General features: G+C 44.1%; 2 protein-coding genes and 1 long non-coding RNA gene across 5 annotated transcripts in view; 2 read left to right on the top strand and 1 right to left on the bottom strand.

Annotated features, from left to right (window-relative positions):
* LOC121680692 (high mobility group nucleosome-binding domain-containing protein 5-like) overlaps positions 1 to 20648 on the top strand; it is a 692414-nt gene that overhangs the window by 30695 nt on the left and 641071 nt on the right. The gene's annotated exons all lie outside the window — the stretch shown is intronic.
* Positions 7909 to 19820, top strand: LOC121680731. Its single transcript, XR_006021793.1, has 4 exons — positions 7909 to 7920; positions 12274 to 12280; positions 19360 to 19366; positions 19752 to 19820. It is a non-coding gene; the product is annotated as an uncharacterized LOC121680731 (long non-coding RNA).
* pnpla7a (patatin-like phospholipase domain containing 7a) overlaps positions 15255 to 20648 on the bottom strand; it is a 41742-nt gene continuing 36348 nt past the window's right edge. For 2 of the 3 annotated variants that reach the window (XM_042060179.1, XM_042060181.1), the window contains 4 exons: positions 19286 to 19402; positions 18935 to 19031; positions 18127 to 18239; positions 15255 to 17314 (listed from right to left, as the gene is read on the bottom strand). In XM_042060179.1, the coding sequence (XP_041916113.1) occupies positions 17165 to 17314; positions 18127 to 18239; positions 18935 to 19031; positions 19286 to 19402 (477 nt within the window). In that variant the 3' untranslated portion in view covers positions 15255 to 17164. The remainder of the gene's footprint in view (positions 17315 to 18126; positions 18240 to 18934; positions 19032 to 19285; positions 19403 to 20648) is intronic. The other variant, XM_042060180.1, reaches the window with a different exon arrangement.

Genomic DNA, 20648 nt, shown 5'->3' with positions numbered 1-20648 from the left:
GCTGTAGTGCATGGGTTGATTATATCAACTATTGACTGAATCAGGATCTCTTAATCAATACTAATTCAGTGTATTACAGGAACAATCCTCAGCTTGATCACAACCAAACAGTCAAAACTCCGTCATCAAGAAGAGTCTTGTGCCCTCTAGCATTTTTCATCCCTCAAAAGTTGAAGCCTCATTCCAGCAGCAAACATGGCAGGCCTGAGCGAGATCTTAATAAATCTTTAAAACGTTATTGTGTTTCCAGTGCAGATAGGCTGCATCATTAATACAGAGAGCCTCCCGTAATCCACCAGACAAAGGCTTCAGTCACATGGCAGAGTGAGATGTTTACAGAGGATGAGCCCCGGCCCATGGGGCCTCACTGAGCCAGGCTGCATTTGTTTTATTCCAGAGATTTAACAGAGCCGCTCCACACGCGCGCACACACACACACACACACACACACACACACACACACACAACACACACACACACACACACACACACACACACTTTTTGTTTATTTAGTAACAACGGTGCTGAAGAAACAGAGAGAGAGAGAGAGGACGTGTTGGTTGCAGGTGAGGCAGGAATGTTGAGGTACTGTATGTCCTCAGCTGAAGCAAGACCTCTTCCCTTGCTATATTTATCCGTGTGTGTTGCTAAGGACAAGCAAGACAGGTAAGAGAAGGTTAGAGGGAGAGAGAGACACAGAGAGAGAGATTGACAGAGAGAAAGAGAGAGAGAGAGAGAGAGAGAGAGAGAGAGAGAGAGCAAATAAGGGCGACACAGAGAGCACCACTGTCAAATCATGCCAAGAGTATTGGTGGCCTAAAAACAGTCACACATCCACTGGATCATCATGATCTCATCACTGGATCATACCATGTAGCCTTCTGACACATTCCCTTCACCACACACACATCCACGAGCTCTTCCTGCCTACATGAGTAATTCATGACATAAACAAACACTGTTACCTACCTAGTTTATCCACAGGGCTTTAATGACAGCGCAGCTCCCGTCACAGTATTGTAATCTTGAATTATGCAATTATGCATGTGTGAAAATGCTTGGCTATAGTACCTCTCAGGCACTCTCCACTGTACAGCTGCCATCAACCCCCAGTTGCTTTCTATGAGGATTTAAAATGCAGAATATGCCCTGTGGGAATTTAACTCATTAAGGGCTGTCTGGATGATTCACTGTAACACCTTTGATTGTGTTTGGCTGAACATGAAAAATATTTGCAGATATATTGAGGACTATTTATATTGTTGTCAGAAAGTCGTTGAATTCTTAATCAAGTCAACCACACTGCCTCTGGAGTCCTACTAATTTATGCATGTGTTACATGTTAATAAAGTAGTTATAGCATGGGGTTGTATCCTGATGATTACTTTTAGTTCATCTAAAGTTTCAGGAGAGATGGCTAAAGAAACTGGGTCATCTCCCATCATACAGAGATGTTTATTAAAGCACTTACTGCCCCAAATCAGCTCTGCTGGACATATAACTCAGCTGGAGTCTCCTCTCCTCGGTTTTCTTGCATGTATGGACACTGTGTTGTCTTCCTAAACTCATATTCAGTGGGTCCCCGCATACTGTTGGTATTGTTAATGTTATGGAGAGTCAAACAGCCAAATTCAGACATCAAAACAGACACTTTCACATTCCCCCAATGAACATGTAATTTAACAGAGCAAAAAAAGGTTTTTGTTTTAATTTAAAGGAGTAATCTGGCGATTTCTCGAGGTCACTGAGTACTGTGGGTACGAAAAAAACCTGAAAACAAACGGTTTTACCTACAGTAGCTTGATGTTGTCGAATTAGAGCTTCTAGGCTATTGTGCTATTGATGTGTGTGCATGTTGGGGGAGGGGGGGGGGGGGGGGGGGGTCCGGTGCCGTCAGAATTTTCCCGGTGGATTTTAGTGCCCCACTCCGCCCCTGGTCTACTGCAGTGGTGTTGGGCGGGGTGGGAGGGGATCGCTTCATTCCTTGAGGACAGTGTCATGTCCATCCTGTCATATCCCAACAGGTACAATCCGTCACCCCCACCAGCCCCTCTCCCTCTCATTCACGTCCCTTTTCCTTGCCTGTCCCCGCTCTGAAAGACATGTCGTTAGCCTGCCCATCAGGGCTGCTCTCTGTTCTTCTGTCATCCATCACTTCTACTGATCTGTCCATCTCTCACACGACACTTCTATCATCGGTCAACACCTTTCCGCCCCACTACATCTGCTCCACTGGTTTCATCACTCGCTCTATTATTTCTCTCTGCTTTGTTATGTGTTCTGTCTGTTTATTCCTCTTTTGATTACTAAGAAGAAGGGAGGAGTGAGGAAGAGGAAGCATACATGTTGCATGACGTGTTGCTCTTCCTTTTTTCCTCCTCGTTTTTTTGTATTCCTTTCTTCCGTCTCAGTTTCGCCTACTCTCTCTTCTCGATCGCTCTGATGATCACTCAGGCCTTTGTACCTTTGTGATTCTCATTCCGACTGCCCCTCTTTTATTCTCTGACTTCCTTTCTTCCCTCTGTCTCTCTTTCTGTCGACATTCACGTTCTCTCTCCCTCTCTGACTTTCACACATGCACACACATGCACACACAGAAACAGACATACACACACAGACACAGACGCATGCACGCACGCATCCACACACACATACAAAGAAATAAACACACTCACACACACAACACACACACCCAACACACACACACACACACACACACAAACAAACACACACACACACACACACACACACACACACACACAGTCTGGGCGGGATGGTGTGTGTATTTAAGGGAGCTCTAGATCTGTCCCACACACATCCCCTGAGCCTGTGGAAGGTTCTGGTAAAAATCAGTCCCAGAGGAAGCTGCGTGTCTGCACTGGTTACAGGAGAAGCGGCAATTCATTAGACTCCTTTCCTCTGACACTCACTCCTCTTCCTGCTGTCTCTTTGCCCAAGCCTATGCTGAAGCATGCAGAAGCATCCCACAGCTACATGTGCCTCTGACATACAATCTAAATATAACACTGACAGTGCTCTCTGTCTGTCTGTCTGTTTGTTTGTTTGTAAGTGAATCATTTAGAACCACACTCTAATCCAGGGGCGCCGCTTGGGGTGGGGAGGGGGGGGGGGGGGTGACTGTATGTTCTAAGGGCCCAGCACTGACAGGGGACACCTTGTTATTATATTATATATTATATTATTGTCTGTCATAGGGCCCAAATTATCTAGCAGCGCCCCTGCTCTAATCTAATGTGAAAGTTTCAATTATTGTACTTGGGTTAAAACATTGAGCGTGTAAAAGCGTTATCATCTGTTGCTGTTTTGATGTGACTTTTATGTTTGGTTCCATTCAGTCTTCACAATATCAAATCCAATCACGAGGCATTTATACTGCCGACATTGCGCTGCTAACTATTGTATCTTACATGCGCTTGCACTCTGATGCAAAGAGCAGTAATTTGGTATATTTTAATGCAGAGCTATACACACCAAGCGCACGCACACACACACATTTGCAAAGGAGGTTATGAATAAGAGTACTTTCTCAGGGTAAATAGAGACAAGCACACTTCAATAATTCATCCATCAGCATCTGGGAGTTACAGTAGGCCAAACTTACAATGAATCTCAGTGGCTCTCTGTCTCTCTCTCTCTCTCTCTCACACACACACACACACACACACACACACACACACACACACACACACACACACACACACACAAACATCGCCCTCTCCATGCGTGCATGTGTGTATTGCAATCATGCTCTCTTCATGTTAAGCCTTTGCACCCCAAGTCAAAGCGTGACACATAAATACCCCTCTAGAGTAGTACAGTGGCAGCACAGATTACAGGTTGCCTTTGGCCTTAACGGAGTGCATGACTCTGCAGCACTAAAGAGAAGCCATGGGGCAAGAGAGACGACTGGAGGAGTTCATACAGAGAGAGAGAGAGAGAGAGAGAGAGAGAGAGAGAGAGAGATAACAGAAAGAGCAAAGAGACAGTGGGGAAAGAAGAAAAAGATGAAGAGAGAGAAAGAGAATAAAAGAGAGAGAAAGTGAGAGTGAGTCACCCCTGGGTATATTCCAAACAGCCCATTGTAGTTGTGCTGTATAATTAAAAGGAAAGGCAAAGCACAGGGCTATCTGCACTTAGTATCTTAAAAGATTAAACAAAGCAAAGGCACTCAGGAAGGAGGCAATAATCTCTGTGTTAGTCCATCACATACAAACAACACCAGTAGGCACAGGGGCACTGCTAGATAACTTGGGCCCTATGACAGAATTCTGTCAAACATGACACGACAACAGTGACTGCTCCTCAGTCTGATCTGATCATAGGCATTGTGCTACAGTCTCTTAAATCCACTGGCAAATTTTGCAAATCGAAACATAATATTTTATATTTTATAGGCTTCTTGATCATGACATAGGCTACTGTTGGAACCACTTAGTGCTTTCTGACAGCATCATTGTCTCCCTGCAGTTTGCCACGGAAGAATAAACTTTAGAATGTTAGTAGTACTGTCACAGTAGATTGCAAGCTGAAATGTACATTATATGAAATCATTTGAATGTATCCCTCTATCTGAAAATCGATATATGATGACAAAATATTAACATCAGATATGCATTTGTATAGTACTGTACATTTAACATGATGGGGACATTACAGGAAAGCACTGAAGGTGACTACTTGGTCCATTTCACACACTTCTTGTCTTTGTGTTGTCATTGTTATTTAGATGTCTTTTTCGTTTCCCCTCTAAAAATAGACCTGTGCTCAATATGCACCAAAAAGTCTTTGTTTTCCAAAAATTGGGTCATGTTGAGTTGGATTTCAACTGCTCCCTTGTCAGTTGCTTTCTAATGCTGTTGTTATACATCCGTCCTCTCATGTTCTCCCCATCTCCCCACTCCCCAGGTGCCAGGCAGCAGTGTCTGCTGTGGTGGATAGCTTCATCGCCAGCACTGGAGACCAGTGAATAGGCCCCTTGCTGCTGAGCTGCTCTGATAGAACACACTCAGTCCCTTTGGTTCCTCACAGCACCGTAGACCATAGACTATATATAGTTCTATATACAGTCTATGCTGTAGACTGTTAGGCCAGTGGTGTAGTCTAGTTAGCTGTAGTGGGTATACTGTGATGTATTAGTTAGCTGTAGTAGTTAACTGTAGTGGATATACTGTGATGTAGTAGTTAGCTGTAGTGGGTATACTGTGATCAACCCCATATGTTAATATGTATCCTTGCCTAATTTAAGTGGGTATACTGAGATGGTCATGCTTTTTAAGTGGGTATACTGCATAGTATCACATACTACACCACCGCTGTAGGCCATTCGCTCACGCATCACAGCATTTGATTGACAGGGTTTGACTGGGTGCCACTGTGCTGGAGTAGGAGACCCTAAAGGTTTTATTGAAGTTGATGGTGATTAGCATGGGGATATGGCCCTTAGTATTCTGGCTGAGCTGACAGTGGCAGTGCATTGGCCCTCTTGAGTGATTTGTGGGTTGGCCTTCCTGAGTGATTTGTGGCGCTGACGTATCTCCTTCAGCGCCACAGGTCAGGTCTTCTTTTTGGCAGAGTGGAGAGGAAGTTGGCCATTTTAGTGCCCAGGTGTAGATCTGCACACTGCCAGATGTCAGTCAGTGCCAGATTGGCATCAGAGCCAAATCAAAGCATATTGTAATTGATTGGTAGGGCCTTTTGGAAGTCAGATCAAATTCTGATGTTTTAATTTGGGCTGATGGCCTCCTACCTTGCATTAAAGAAACACAAAAACGTAATTCACCATCTGTAGTTTCGTTAAGAAGGCTTCAACTAGAGACATCAATTCCAAAAACTGGTACAAGCTTAAAGAGGCAATCCGTGCATAAAAATGAAATGTGGAAGGGGTGGACAGAAAGTACTCAGATTGCTTGTATTTCTCAAGTTTTTTGTTTGATTTTCCAAGATCCACAACATACTGTACCTGAGTATTCCCTGACGTGTCACCATCAAGATGGTCTTAATCGCCCTCTTATGCAACTGCTATCTAGCCCACTGTCTCAGTCTGGCAGGCCTGTTGTCCAGAGGTGACGCTGTGCTCAGGCCAGCTGAGCTGGATGCTAATAGGGGCAGTCAGACAGCAGCTGCTGGCCCTGGCCCCTAAACAACAGTGTGTCCCAGCGAAGCTTCTCTGCAGTGGCACCAAAGGTCAGCGAAGCTGGAGAGATGGGACTTTCGAGGCAGCTTCCAAATCCCACCCTCATGCCCCAGAAAAAGACTGCAGCAGGCACATGAGCATCCAGGCTGCATTCCCCATCACAGATGAACAGTCACCCACCTTGATGGTAGAAGCAGAGAGCACTTTAAAAACAGCAATGTTGAGCAATGTTGTCCAGCAATTCTGTCTTATCACTAACATTTCCTCAAAAATAACTATTGAACTGAATTATATAAAACTCAAAATAACAATCATTTTAACTGCAAATGATTAGAATACATACAATAAACCTAGTCACTTTCAGTTGCAACAATCACAACAAACCTTCACAAGACCCTGACAGGTTAATAAAAGCCAACCACAGATAAGACTCCAGGCACCAGACAACTATAGATAAAGAGTGAAAGTGTTGTGAATCAGCCTCATTTCTGTAAATGTACATACTGCGTACTTCTTATGATTTTTTTACCCATGTGTACCCTGTGTGTGTCTCTGGTCTGTATGCAAGCATCCTTTGTTTATCCTTGAATTAAATGAAAGCTTGTCTAGAGGCCTTTGCCTATCACCAGGTGTGAAATGTTAATGTTTGTAGAACAGCATGTGTCTAGGCCTCTGAGGAACTTCCCAGGAAAGGGGGTAGTTTTAATTAAAAGACAATAGAAGCTGACCAGACCTGATGAAGGCCTAATCCTCATCCTCCCTTTCTATTGCATATTCAAACTGGGTTGGACCTAGAGGTCACTCCTTCTTTTGTTTGTAACATAAAGTTAGTAGACTGTTTAGTTAGAGAAGTCAGAGAATACTGAGAAGTCAGAGAATACTGAGAATCTGGTGAAATCCATGATGGGGTGAAACAAACATGTACTTCTCTCCCTTGAGAGTATTATCTGCTCATCCCTCCCTGCCTCCTTCGACCCCCTCCAATTTGCTTACAGAGCCAACAGGTCTACAGAGGATGCCATCTCAAACCTCATGCACACCACCTTAACTCACCTGGAGGAGGGGAATGGGAATTATGTGAGGATGCTGTTCATTGACTTTAGTTCAGCATTCAACACGATAGTACCTCTCACCTTGGTCACAAAGATGAAGGCCTTAGGACTAAACACCACCCTGTGTCACTGGATATTTGACTTCCTCACCAACCGTTCACAAGTGGTTAGAGTGGGGGGTCTGACATCTGACTCATTAACCATCAGCACTGGTGCTCCCCAAGGCTGTGTTTTGAGTCCACTGCTGTACAACATCTACACACATGACTGCAAAGCCAACAGTAGTCATACCTCCATCATCAAGTTTGCAGATGACACAGTGATCTTGGGCCTGATTAGTAACAACAATGAACAGCTCTACTTGGATCAGGTTGATGAGGTGGCATAGTGGTGTCAATCTAACAGCTTGACACTGAATATCAATAAAACCAAGGAAATGGTAGTGGATTACAGAAGGCAGCAGCAGAACTACAGTTACACCCCACTAATGATCAGCGGGCAACCTGAAGAGAGAGTCACAAGTTTTAAATACCTTGGTGTCCACATTACTGAAGACCTAACATGGACTGTTAACACTCAATATGTTCTGAAGAAGTCCAGACAACGACTCTACTTCCTTCGTCAGCTAAGGAAATTCAAAGTTTCTACATCCATCATGAAAGCCGTCTACACTTCAGCGGTTGAGAGTGTTCTAACTGGTAGCATCATCACCTGGTATGGGAACTCCACAGTTAGAGATTGTAGTACTCTGCAGAGAGTAGTGTGCTCAGCTGAACGTACTATAAGAACTCAACTCCCTGCTCTATCTATATCTTCTCCTACATCTTCTCCAACACACATCCTCTACATACTTACAGAACACTGCCCCCACCTACCCACACGCACACTACACACACACACACACAGTCACTGCTACACTCCCCTCCCGCCCACACACACATCTTCATCACTCACATACATCATACATACAGTACTCTGCTTGCAATAGTAAGTCCCTTCACCATACTTGCAGTACACTGCCCCCCCCCCCTCTCCCCTACATACACAGCACATTGTCTCATGAGGAAGCTTCTCCAACACACATATTGCACACTGTTCTCTCCCCACATACACAACACACTATCCCATCTCCCGTGGATCTGCCCAAGGTTTCTTCCTTGGTAAGGGAGTTTTTCCTTGCCCCTGTTGCTCTTGGGTGCTTCTTGTTGGTGCCCCCCCCCCCCCCCCCCCCAATTCCAATCCTCCCCCACCTTTCTTATGCACCTTTCTCCCTTGCCACTTAATCTACTAAACCCCTCTTCTACTGCACTTTTTTCCCCCACTCCCCACTTTGCACAAATAGGCTGACACCAGACATAATTTCACTGCATTTCTTACTTCCAGTAACTATATGCATGTGACAATAAACTTCCTTGTATCCTTGTATCCTTGAGGGCCACTGGCCCCTCATTGAAAATAATAAAGCCTGGATCCTGATCTTGCATCGTCCTGATTGAGTCTTAAGAGAAATATGGTAGTAAAAATATACTATCAAGAGGACAGCAGGAATAGAAAGGAGATAAAAGGTGCAACACTCAGTAAATACTCACAATACACATGCCTTATTTGCACTGAGAATGGAATATAATGAAAACTATGACTCATTTCCTAATATGTCTCCTTGGCATTGTTATTCTTGTACTTGTGATCATTTGCACCCCAATTACAATGCCCAAAAGCCACAGGAAATGATGGACATTTGGATTCACTCTACCACATGAAGCGTGGAAAATTAGCGAGATATTATTTTCACAAAAAGCCCAGCTCAGAAAAATCACTTGAATGACCAGGCATTCATTGGCAAGCCTACTTTCATCAGTTAATTAGCATTATACAAAAGCAGATATCCGCTCCAATGTCTCCATCAGCTGTAATAAAAAGCTCCAGGCTCCTGCTGTGTGGCGGAGGGGAGGGGAACCTTCTGCTCAGGCTGCCTACTGGAGTCAGCGAGCAGAACCAGTCCGATCAGGAACCCCCCAAGAAACCGGATCCATTCAGTGGGTTCAGAGAGAAAGAGAGAGATAGAGAGAGAAGAGGGTGACAGAGAGAGAGAGAGAGAAAGAGAGAGAGAAAGAGAGAGGGAGAGAGAGACTGAGGGAAAGACAGAAATGGAGCAATGGAGCAGGCACCTCAGAATGTTCCCTGACTGAAATTTCCACCACACTGAAAACAACACCCCCCGTGACCTTAAGTGATCTCAAGAAACTCATTCCCTGGGCAGAGTCTAGACACTATAATTTTATCACCAGGTGTCAGCAGCCTGACAAGTCGTGCTGCCCTCACAAGGGTGAGAATTTGGTATCTCTGTACAGTCACGTCCAAGAGGAGGCTACGGCTACTGGAGCTGCCATTTTGTTGCATAAAGGAGAATTCCGGTGTGATATTGACCTAAAGTGTATTGAAACATGATACCGAGTGTGAACGTATGTCTCATAGCCCATCTCGGCTTGTCCCCTGCACTCCAAAATCTGGCGCTAGTTAGCCGATGCTACCAACCGCTTTTTCAATAGTGGTGCTTCGGCATCGGGCTAGCCATGCAAATAAATCACTGTTTTACACCCATTTACGAGGCTCAATGTATCTCCACACTTCATTGGTAGACTTCCGAGGGCCCTGACATTTAAAACGAGACATTGAGAACTTTGAAAAAGCACTGGTAGTTTACTTACAAGACGATTTATACAGACAGTATCTTCACGAAGTTTAGCGTTTGCAGCCATCTTGAATTTAGTCACGATAAGTCGAGCAACTAGTAAGAATGAACAGGTATGATAAGGGATCAGATTCCAAAAATAATTCAGTGGAAATGCATGTATTCCAGTTTCTTCCAGTAGCAGCAACTGGAATCCATGCATTTCAACTGAATTATTTTTGGAATCTGATCCCTTATCATACCTGTTCATTCTTACTCGTTGCTCGACTTATCGTGACTAAATTCAAGATGGCTGCAAACGCTAAACTTCGTGAAGATACTGTCTGTATAAATCGTCTTGTAAGTAAACTACCAGTGCTTTTTCAAAGTTCTCAATGTCTCGTTTTAAATGTCAGGGCCCTCGGAAGTCTACCAATGAAGTGTGGAGATACATTGAGCCTCGTAAATGGGTGTAAAACAGTGATTTATTTGCATGGCTAGCCCGATGCCGAAGCATCACTATTGAAAAAGCTGTTGGTAGCATCGGTTAACTAGCGCCAGATTTTGGAGTGCAGGGGACAAGCCGAGATGGGCTATGAGACATACGTTCACACTCGGTATCATGTTTCAATACACTTTAGGTCAATATCACACCGGAATTCTCCTTTAAGCATAGTGTAGTGTACAGTATACCCAAATATGTTCCATAACAAACCTGTGGTACCATAGAAACAAGCCAACGAAATATAACCCTGTCAATTATTTTAAACAAATTCAAACACAATGGTCATATACTATTGACACAGTGTATGTGTCTGTCCACAGTCACAGCTCTCATATCCAAATAATTTAAACACATATCACCCCTTTCAAGCTCTTAAAAAATCATTAGAACAAAACAAACAATGGTAGTCATGGAGGGAAAGTCAACATATGGAAATGGAATGACGCAGACAAGTTCTCTCCAAGTTTTTGGACCAGACCTAAAAGGCTTCAGTGCCATTCCTCTGAAACAGTCTGTGGAGGTTATTCTATATTCCTTGCACACATCCAGGTCCTGTACGGCCTGTGGGTTTTATTACATCTAATAAAGATGGTCAGACGTATTGAGCTGCTGCAGCAGGGTGTGTGTGTGTGTGTTTACGGAGGGCAGCAACTGCGTCAGAGCTGGAGGGAGATCCGACACCAGCAGCGAAATGACCCACTTACCTGTTTTGTTCTGTTTTTAAATTGGGAGATGAATGACTGAGAAAGAAGGACAGTGAGAGGTAAGGCTGGGGATTGGGAGAGAACGAGGGGGCGGGGGTGTCGGAGCAAGGTGGCAAGGGAGTGTGTGTATGTGTGAGTGTACAATAAAAGAGAGGTCGATGTCCCGGGGAAGAAGAGATATGAGCATTAGGGTTTAACAGAAATAGCCTGGAATAGAAATAACAACTGCGACTGCAGTCTAGTGGGTGTACTGTTATCGGTGGGATCCTGATCCCTTTTTCTCTGGCTTTTCTCAGAGGATCCTTTCCCCTCTCACCATATCTCCATTTCTCACACTGGTCAAATCCAGTCTTAACTAGCTGCGCCTCCCTGTGAAGCCCCACATGCTTATCCCTACTGTGCGTCTCTCTCCCATGCAGATAAACTCAGTAAACCTATGGGCGACATAATCCAGTGTGTCCAACTGATCTGCTCCTATCCAAATGTGCATCTTCCTACCCAACATGCACTTCATTTCCCCACTCTCCATTATTCTGACCCAAATATGCTGCTTGCTGACATTGGCTAATTAGTGGTGACAGCAGAGATAGCTCCCGTGTGAGGGACGGAGCAGAGACGAGGGGCAGGTGGGGGTGTCTCTACAAGAGCTCCTTGTACAGGGACCGCGCCTCTCAATCACAGATGCCAGGCCAAGGGGACGGACGCACAGCACGTCCTCTCTGACCATTTGTCTTTCTCTTTTGTGTCTTCATTAATTTCTCTTCTTCCCTGTTGTCCTCAGCAAGTAGTAGCTCATACTTCTCTTCATCTCCCTCTCTCTCCCTCTCTCTTTTTCTTGTGCCCCTGCTCCGTGTCCTCTGGTCCCCCTAGTGGTGACTGCAGGAACTCATCATGGGTATTCTGCTGCATCATTGTTGCGTTGTCACGTTTGGGCCTCATGCTCTGGTAGCACCACCAACCCAACCCCTCCCCTTCGCCCAAACTCCCGCTGTCTCATCCAAGGGGAGGAGAACCACATTCAAGAAATCTGCAAAATGAAATATTTAGAGGATATGAACAGAGGCACAGAACGTTTTTTGATATTTTTGGAAACTGGTCCTTGTTTTTCTCAATCATGTTAATGGATGTCATGATTTGATTTGATTTGAGAAGGCTCAAATGTTGGCCCTTAAATATTGTGTTTGGAGAATCCATGTCTCTTCAATTTACACCCAACACTTAATTCCAGAAAACCTTAAGCTAAAAGTGGAATGTTGTGCAGCAATACTTAGAAACTGGGATAGCCACTCACGCAAACACGTACAGCAAACAACCCACATCCCATAAGCCTGTTTGTTTGCCAGCGCTTTAAATGCTCCTGCTGCTGCTCAAACGCCCCCCTTCCCTACACCTCAAGAGTGGCAGTGGGCTCAGCTCAGCACAACCACAAGCACAGCATCCCTGAGCAAATAGCAATAAAGCCAACAACAAAACTACTCCTGCCGCCTCATCTTTAAATCCCCCCTCCACATATATACCTCTCCTCCTCCACAAATAGGGGAGGGTGGTGGTGGTGGGGGTCTCCCGGGCTCCTATGCCCACCTCACAGAGGGAGGGAGTGGCTGAGGGGGTGGGTTGTGGGGGTAGTAAGCAAGGCACTGCAGGGAGCACGCAGAGAGGGTGGGAGGATGGGACATGCCACTTTAACCTGGATCTGCTAAAACAGGCATGCCGCGTGTGGGATAATCCCTATATATTTAGAAGACCAGAGAATATATATATCCTCTGGCAGGCTTCACTGTGAAATCTTACAAAAATAGGTGATGAACATTTATAGTCATGGCACAATATCTTAACATGTGAATCTCAATGATGAGCTGAAAAGAAGTTCAGTTTCCAGTTCAGAAAAAGTGACAGTATGCTGAACATACTGTAATAACTTCTTGTGAAACATTGATAGTGCACAGAAGCACCTACGTCTTGAGTAACAGGATCAACAAATTAAGATAATATACGGGCCATCTTCTGGGATTATCAGATATTAAGAGCTAAGCAGAAGAGCACTCAAGAGCACAGAAAATAGTCTGGGCCCTATTAAAATTGCAAACTGCCTCTGCCATTTTGTTTCAGGTAAAGTGCTCTTAGTAAGACAACCTACAAAATTGGTCTTAAATCAGCACTTAACGGTGCTTTTAGAGCATATGGCAAAGGGGTCCAGAGACATGCTGGGGATGGGAAGACATGGAGTATTTTTTGGGACGGAGGAGAGGAAGGGAGGGGTGCTCACATGTGTAAGTAGACCTCTTAACTCTGCCCTGAGGTTTGGGATTTGGCCTAGTTTCTTTGTGGGTGTGTGTGAGCTCTGGCAATGCAAGAGACTGCAGCATTTTGTTTAGATGCGACTGATGTGTCATCTGTGACCATTTATCATTTAAAGACAGGGAAATGAAAGATGAAGAATCACTCAACGTATTGTATGCCTAGAGAATGATGGATGAGATTAAAAGTCCTCTACACACAGTGTGTGTGTGTGTGTCACGGAACAAAAAACACTGTGACACAGCACACACTGCCTGAGATATTATCACACATATGAAACATGCCAGGTCAGTAATACAGTCAAGACTGGAGATGAGGAAAATGCCTCCACTGCATCTGTTTGCACATACTGGCTACTGAGCCACAACAGCGTTGACTGGAGAAACAATGCCATGCTGTGTGGGCAAGACAGATGTTCTTTCGCTTTCTCTCATACAGTACACACACACTGGACGCATCCCATAGCGGTGGAGGAAGAGAGACAGTGACTGGATTGAGGAGAGATAGGCATCTTAAAGACAGCAGACTAGATCAGCCTCCGCTTCAGTTATCTCTCGTCAGTCTTTATCTACTCCAGTGGATTTAGCCTAGATAAAACCTGCCGCTCGAACGTACTTCTACAGACATGAGGCATGGCCTCAGAGCTCAGACAGGCAGTTGGCACATGATAGACCCAGTAGGTGCAAGAAGCTGACACTGATTGAGGACTGTTGGTTGCATTAGACTTCAGTGCTACTCGGTCCCCTTCGCCTTCCATTCATCTTCATAATTAGCCATTAGCTTATATTAGCCCTCAGGTCAGACTGCAGTGTAGTGGAGGAGTGGCCGTAGCTGGCTGTGAGATTTGTGTGAACACAGGAAAGCCACTCAGCTAGCCTAGAAATCTAGACGCACCCTAGCGGCAGCAAATGTAATTTGCAGCCAGGGTAGTCTAGCAACTCTCCGTTGGCTTGCGAGCTAGAAAAATTAAACTTCAATCAGGCCAATCACAACGTTTATGGAGTCGGTAGGCGGTCTTAATGGCAGAGTTGCGACGGTTCCGTGTGAATTCCCTGCTACTTGAAAAAAAAGAAGATGGCTGCTGCTGGCAAATAGCGCGTCAGTTAAGCTTTTTTTAAGTTGGCAAAAGTTTGATCAACAAGCCAACTAGTTCCGCTGGTGGGAAAACGCATGGGACTCATGAGTTGTAGCGCTATCCTATTGTGTGCAGAGGGAATTTGTAATACAACCGTTTATCCCGCCCCTCGGATTGAACACTGCAAATGGTGAGTTCCCAGACCCTACATCTTGATGTGGGTCTGGTTCGTCAGGCTACCACTCAGTCGGAGATCTAAAAAAATAAAATAAAATGTCCTTCTATCCACTGCGGTGATTGAAAAAGCTGAGATGATAGGAAGGTCATTTATCCCGTCTTGAAGTGGCACCGCTCCAACAAATCAGATATCCTGTCAGAAATTGGGCCCCAGTAAGATGCAGCCACTCGGAAGGAAGAAAAACAAAACATCAAACATTGAAACCAAACGTAACATTGTTCCGGTGTTCACAGTCAATCGGTTTTCAGTATCACACAATGTTCTGTAGCTCCCAGTCAGTGTTCAGTAGTATGAAATTCAGGACCTTGAGTGTGTTGAGTGTCCAAATGGTACCATTCCAACAAGATACGTCTGCGGCCACTGTGGCTATTCATGAGGCCATCTATTCAATACACTTCCCGATGACTCAAAGATCAGAGTGACCACATGAGTATGCAGCTCTGTCACAATGACAAAGGTCATCACTTGTCGAGAAAAACAGATGTGACACATTCAGCCTTTCAGCCAACTCAAAATACAGCCAGTATTAAGGAAGTCAAGAAGTACAAATAACCAGGTGCATATGTAACAGTTTTTATTAATAAATGTTGAACAGAGGTGAAGTCATTGCACCTCATCTGTTAGGTAGTAAACAATAATACGAAACATCACATTATGTCTTATTTTTTACAACTCAAATACCCTTCTCCTTTATATAACAAGTGCTTCACAAACAAACTCTCCATGGCATTCCGTATTCACGTTACACTTCTTGCACAATCACCAAGCCTTTTTCCCAAACAATGGAAACTGTTCGGGACCGTAACCCTAACACACAATATTATTTTCTTTCAAGCTCTTTCAAGCCTTGTGTCCAGACCACCAATGCTTAAGGTGTTTCTACACCAGACAAGGTCACATAATAACAATGGAGGGAGAATAGTGAGCTCAGTAGAAGGCGTGATTCAAGTCCAGGGACACTCGAGACGGAAGTCCCTGAGTGTGCAGAGACAAAGAATCATTTAGTCTTGGCTGGAATGGACATGGGTGCTGAAGGGAGGACCGTGGCAACTTTCTCGGCAACACTACATGGCCGATTTCCAAAACAGACCTTTTAAACCACTCTTTGGTTTTGCTAGCCAAAGCTCGATGGCAGTTCACTTACATGCTTGATTCATGTTTGAATCGTTCACATCAATAAACCTTCCAGTCAATCATAATATTCATTTTTACTAAATAGTGGATACGTGAGACATCTGAACCCTAGAGCACCTACGATGCATCAATGTTAGGAGTAATCACATTATCATGATTGATGAATAAATGCGAAGGCACTTCTCTGCGCTAGCTAGATTGCATTGTTTCTGAGGCCCGAAGAACACATGGTATCCTTGGTCAAACAATTGTTGCATTGATAGGCTTATGTGAGAATAGTGTGTATGTGTGTGTGTTAGTACTGTATGTGTCTGTGTGTCAGAGGTTAGAGGTATGAAATCATTCTTCGTTAGTCACGTCTATGGACTGTCCATTGAAATGTACTGTCCAGCTCTACTGGATGATCTTTGCATATATTCGTTGCATACATGAAAAAATGTTCAAGCTTTTTGTATAAAAAAAAGACAATCTGAGAAGGCATCTGGACGATCTAGTCGCATTATTAAGTGATTTGAGAAAAATCATAATTATTATTTCCCATAATTATTAGCTGTTTGGGAAAATCAACACTTTACCATCATGTGGGAGATTTCTTCAGACACTGGATTGAAAAAAAATCCTACAAAAGAGCCAACCAGTAAACAAATCAAAAACAATACATCTACACTTAACCCTATCCAAAAGACAGTATGGAAAATAACACGTCCTAACTAATGGAGGAAAATCGAGGCTAGAACTATCCTCCGATGGAAGACCAATAACATCAAAAACACCTCTAGCCCCAAATGATTGGACTTTAGCCTGATGCTAGCCTAAGGGGTTAGCATAGGCAAATGAGCCTTCCCTTCTCATCAGGACTTGGGAAGCTGCACGGGAAGGCTAATGCAATTGTGTTATAATGTCCATGATTGTGCTGAGTATTCTCAAGTGCATCTGGGATACAGGAGTTGGGGTAGTAACTCAAAAGAGTTCAATCCAATTCACTGTATATGTGTGTGTGTGTGTGTGTGTGTATATGTGTGTGTGTCTGTGTCTAAGGCTCAGGCTAAAAGTATTCCTGACAACATATAAATGTATTCTTAGTAAGTTGTTTGCTTGTTTTGTGTGTGTGTGTGTGTGTGTGTGTGTGTGTGTGTGTGTGTGTGTGAGTGTGTGTGTGTGGTCAAGGACTGGCTGGTGTGGAGCCATGGCCCTTCCTGGCCCAGAGGATGAGGAAGGTGAATAATTCAATCCGACTTTCTGTGTGTGTATGTACGTCTGTGTGTGAGTGTGTGTGTGAGTGCGTGTGTGTGAGTGTGTGTAAGTGCGTGTGTGTGTGTCAGGTCAGCTTAGGTCAGGGACTGGCTGGTGTGGAGCTGTGGCCCTTCCTGGCCCTGAGGCTGGAGGAGGTGTCGGTGTCAGGGCTGAGGAGGGGAGAGGAAGGCCCCACGTTCTCCACAGGGGGTGAAGAGTTGTGTTGGCGGAGCAGCTCCAACTCTTCATCCTGAGGAAGAGGATACAGAGGTAGTGGGCTGTTAATGGAAAACGAGCTCAGTCCAGTGTCAAAGAAGTGCATGTCAGATGGCGCAACCTCAGTGCAATGCTGCTGGCTTGAGATTCATTCTGCCCTCACTGGGTAGTGCAAGGCCGTGTCAAATCAGCCCTTTAAAAATCAGCTCAGTAGCCAGACATCTACAGTATGTAACACATTGAGAGTTTGGATATCTCCGAAGAATGTGACGGTGTAGCCCTGCCTTTAAAACAGGTAGATGTGTCCTTACACTACAAAGCAATATTACTGATCATGTAATCATGCTATTTATGGGTTTCATCAGGTCCCTTTCCACAGGTGTATATAATCATGCACCTTGATTATGAATGCATCCTGCATGGTGCTTGATTAATACACCTGTGTAACAGGACCTGATGAAACCCATGAATTGTTAGCCTTAACTTATCTTTCTCCAGCCCTGACGAGGCAAAATATATACACCTGGCGTGTAATCAACTCAACGCCTCCTTTCTTCCTGAACTACTAATTGGCCTCAAGTGGAATGAAACCGAGTTGAGCTCTTCATAGATTATGAGAGAAAGAGGAGATAAAAACACCTGCCCCTGGCTAATTACTTAACATGCAGCCGCACACCCACCACAGGACAAATACAGACTCCATCCAGACTGTGGGTGCTACTTCATTATCCCAACTATAACTACGTCCAAAGGAAAAGTTACAGTCAGTTATTTAGGCCATGGCATGGTTGGAGGAGGAGGAGGAGGAGGAGGAGGAGGAGGATTTGGGGGGGGGGGTTGTCTTACTGTATCCGCAATTTCCTCTTCGGTGTGGTCTCCGTAGCGACCAGTGAGCTCCAGGTCTGAGAGAGCGCTCTCCACCAGCTCCTCTTCATAGTCCGTGTGGTAGTCAGACTCTTCTGAAGGGAGAAAAAACCAGAGCACACGTGAATGGTTGGATTTCAATTCAACTTAATAACATGTGAATCAGTGTGCATTGTGCAAGTGGTGATCACCCACACCTGGCACCAGGTGCGGGTCTCTAAAAGCACCTCAACACCTTTTGCTCCAGCCTATGCTCCTTTCTCATTTTTGAATGACACCCTTTTTGAAGGCACACACATTTGCACTCAAATAACATGCCATCTGCACACATTCATTCATTCATTTGAACCCCAGACATTTCTTTCATTTCACTCTAGGTTTAATAAATGACTTAAAATTCAGATTGAGTTTTTGTTGTCTGCCTCCTCTTATTATGTTGCGGTCTATAAGACAATCACAGTAGTGAGTAATTTGTAATTTAAGGCAAATAAAAAAAAAGGACATGCTCCTTATCAAGCGAGGAGCTGTGCATTGCCGTGGAACACAAATGTAAGGTTGTCAGAGCAACTTTAACAGAAATACTTGCTAAAATCACAACAATTTATTTTTATGTGAAAACTATTTCAATCAACATTAGTTGCATGAACCTGAAAAAACAGTAAGATTCCAGGAGGAAAATAAAACTGTATCCAGTAGATCTCTCAGGGCAATAAGCAACAGTCTGGGAGTAGTGGCAGCAAAAGACCATTAGGGCATCACATCTAAACTAAGGGAAGGACCTTTAGCTGACCTTTGCTCTTACCGTCCACTACAGTTGATTTGACAGGCTCAATGCGCGAGACGATCTCAGCCAGGTCAGTGAACGAGGCATTAGGACAGGTGACCACCTGTGCATACACAAGACAAAAACAACCAGCCTGACTTAGACATAACAGTTTCACCCAGATACTTGCTTTTATTTTCCGTCTCTCTCTGAGGTTACAGGTATGAAATCATTTGTTAGTCCCGTCTATTGAAATGAACTGTCCAGCTACCAAATGAAAATAAGTGTGTGTGTGTGTGTGTGTGTGTGTGTGTGTGTGTGTGTGTGTGTGTATGTGTGTGTGTGTGTGTTACGTCCATGGTGTGTGTGGCGTCTCACGTTGTTGCTCTGGGTGTTGTGGAACTCCTCCTGGTGCCGGTCCCTCAGCATCTTCTCCACCACACCGCTGCGAGACCACACGTCAAACACTGTCTTCCCATGCTGGTAGCCCACCTCCTGAGAACACACACACTTTTCAGAGCTTTGCAGAGGTGACATTTAGGTCCGGACTTTGTAATAGTCCACTGTTAGTTCCTTAACATTCTTGGATGGGTCTAAAGGTGTGTTGGTGTGCAGCCTCCATTTTTCAAGATACGTATTGTGTTCTTTTCTTAGACACGTTGTTCATTTTTCATCTCTGAAGATAGAGCTGATATGACTATCCAAAAAACTCCAGTTTCCGACGAGGTGTGAAATAGGCCTTAAAAAACTGGTTAATAATATGTGAAACCAATGTGCACTGGAACAGCTATCTTCTTGGAGTTGGTCTGATATGCTTAACTTCCAACATGCTTGTCTATAACAGGGTTCCTACACATTTTCAATTTCAAAATTCCATACTTTTTCCATAATCAAATTTCCAAACTTCTCTGTAGATTTTTATGACCATATTCTCGACATTGCGGCAACTTCCGGTTTAGGACAACTCAGTGAAAACAAAGGTATGGAAAACTGAGGTGAGTTAAAAAATGACACTTAATATTCGTCTATTTAGCTGGGTCGAGCCAGCTGGCAGTTTGTACGGGCACTCACTCAATCCAACTGTTGTCAACTTCAGACGAACACTTTTGCCATTCTATCTAGCGTAATAGCTATCAATTAATAAATACAACCATGAGGTTTGGTTTTCACCGAGTAGAGCTCATAGATACAACATAGCCTACATATGATAGACTGCTGGCAGAGGCATCAGAAATCAATTTAGACAGTATTTTGTGCAATAACAGTTTATCAGATAATGCAGTATCCATGTCTTGGTAACTTTCACAAAATCTAAAGAAAAAAGTCTACCAATGTTTTAGCCGAAAATAGCAGAGCTATGCAAACATACCAGTGCACAATAGTGTAGGGCACTTTCATAGACCAGGGGATCTCAATTTGGTTTTGGCATCAGGGTCCCCTTGTGGGAGAGAATTTTTCCTCAGGACCCCCATGTAGTTGTATCTTGACGATGGGGATTGGGGACTGACAGTTAAGCTACACAACAGTAGGAATGGTTCATTATGACCTGAGTGAAGTGATTAGTACTGTAGATGCAATAGTCTGGATATTTCTCCATACCCTTGTTTTTTTTCCATACTTATCCAGACCTGGAAATTACTAAAATCAAATTTCATATTTTATCATTATATAGCAGGGTTCCATACTGCGTAGGAACCCTGCTATAATGTTCTTTCTGATCCCCTCAGGCAACTCTTTCCTT

Source organism: Alosa sapidissima, chromosome 13, assembly GCF_018492685.1.
Source record: "Alosa sapidissima isolate fAloSap1 chromosome 13, fAloSap1.pri, whole genome shotgun sequence".
Lineage (NCBI taxonomy): Eukaryota > Metazoa > Chordata > Actinopteri > Clupeiformes > Clupeidae > Alosa > Alosa sapidissima.
This window is presented reverse-complemented; position numbering and strand designations above follow the sequence as displayed.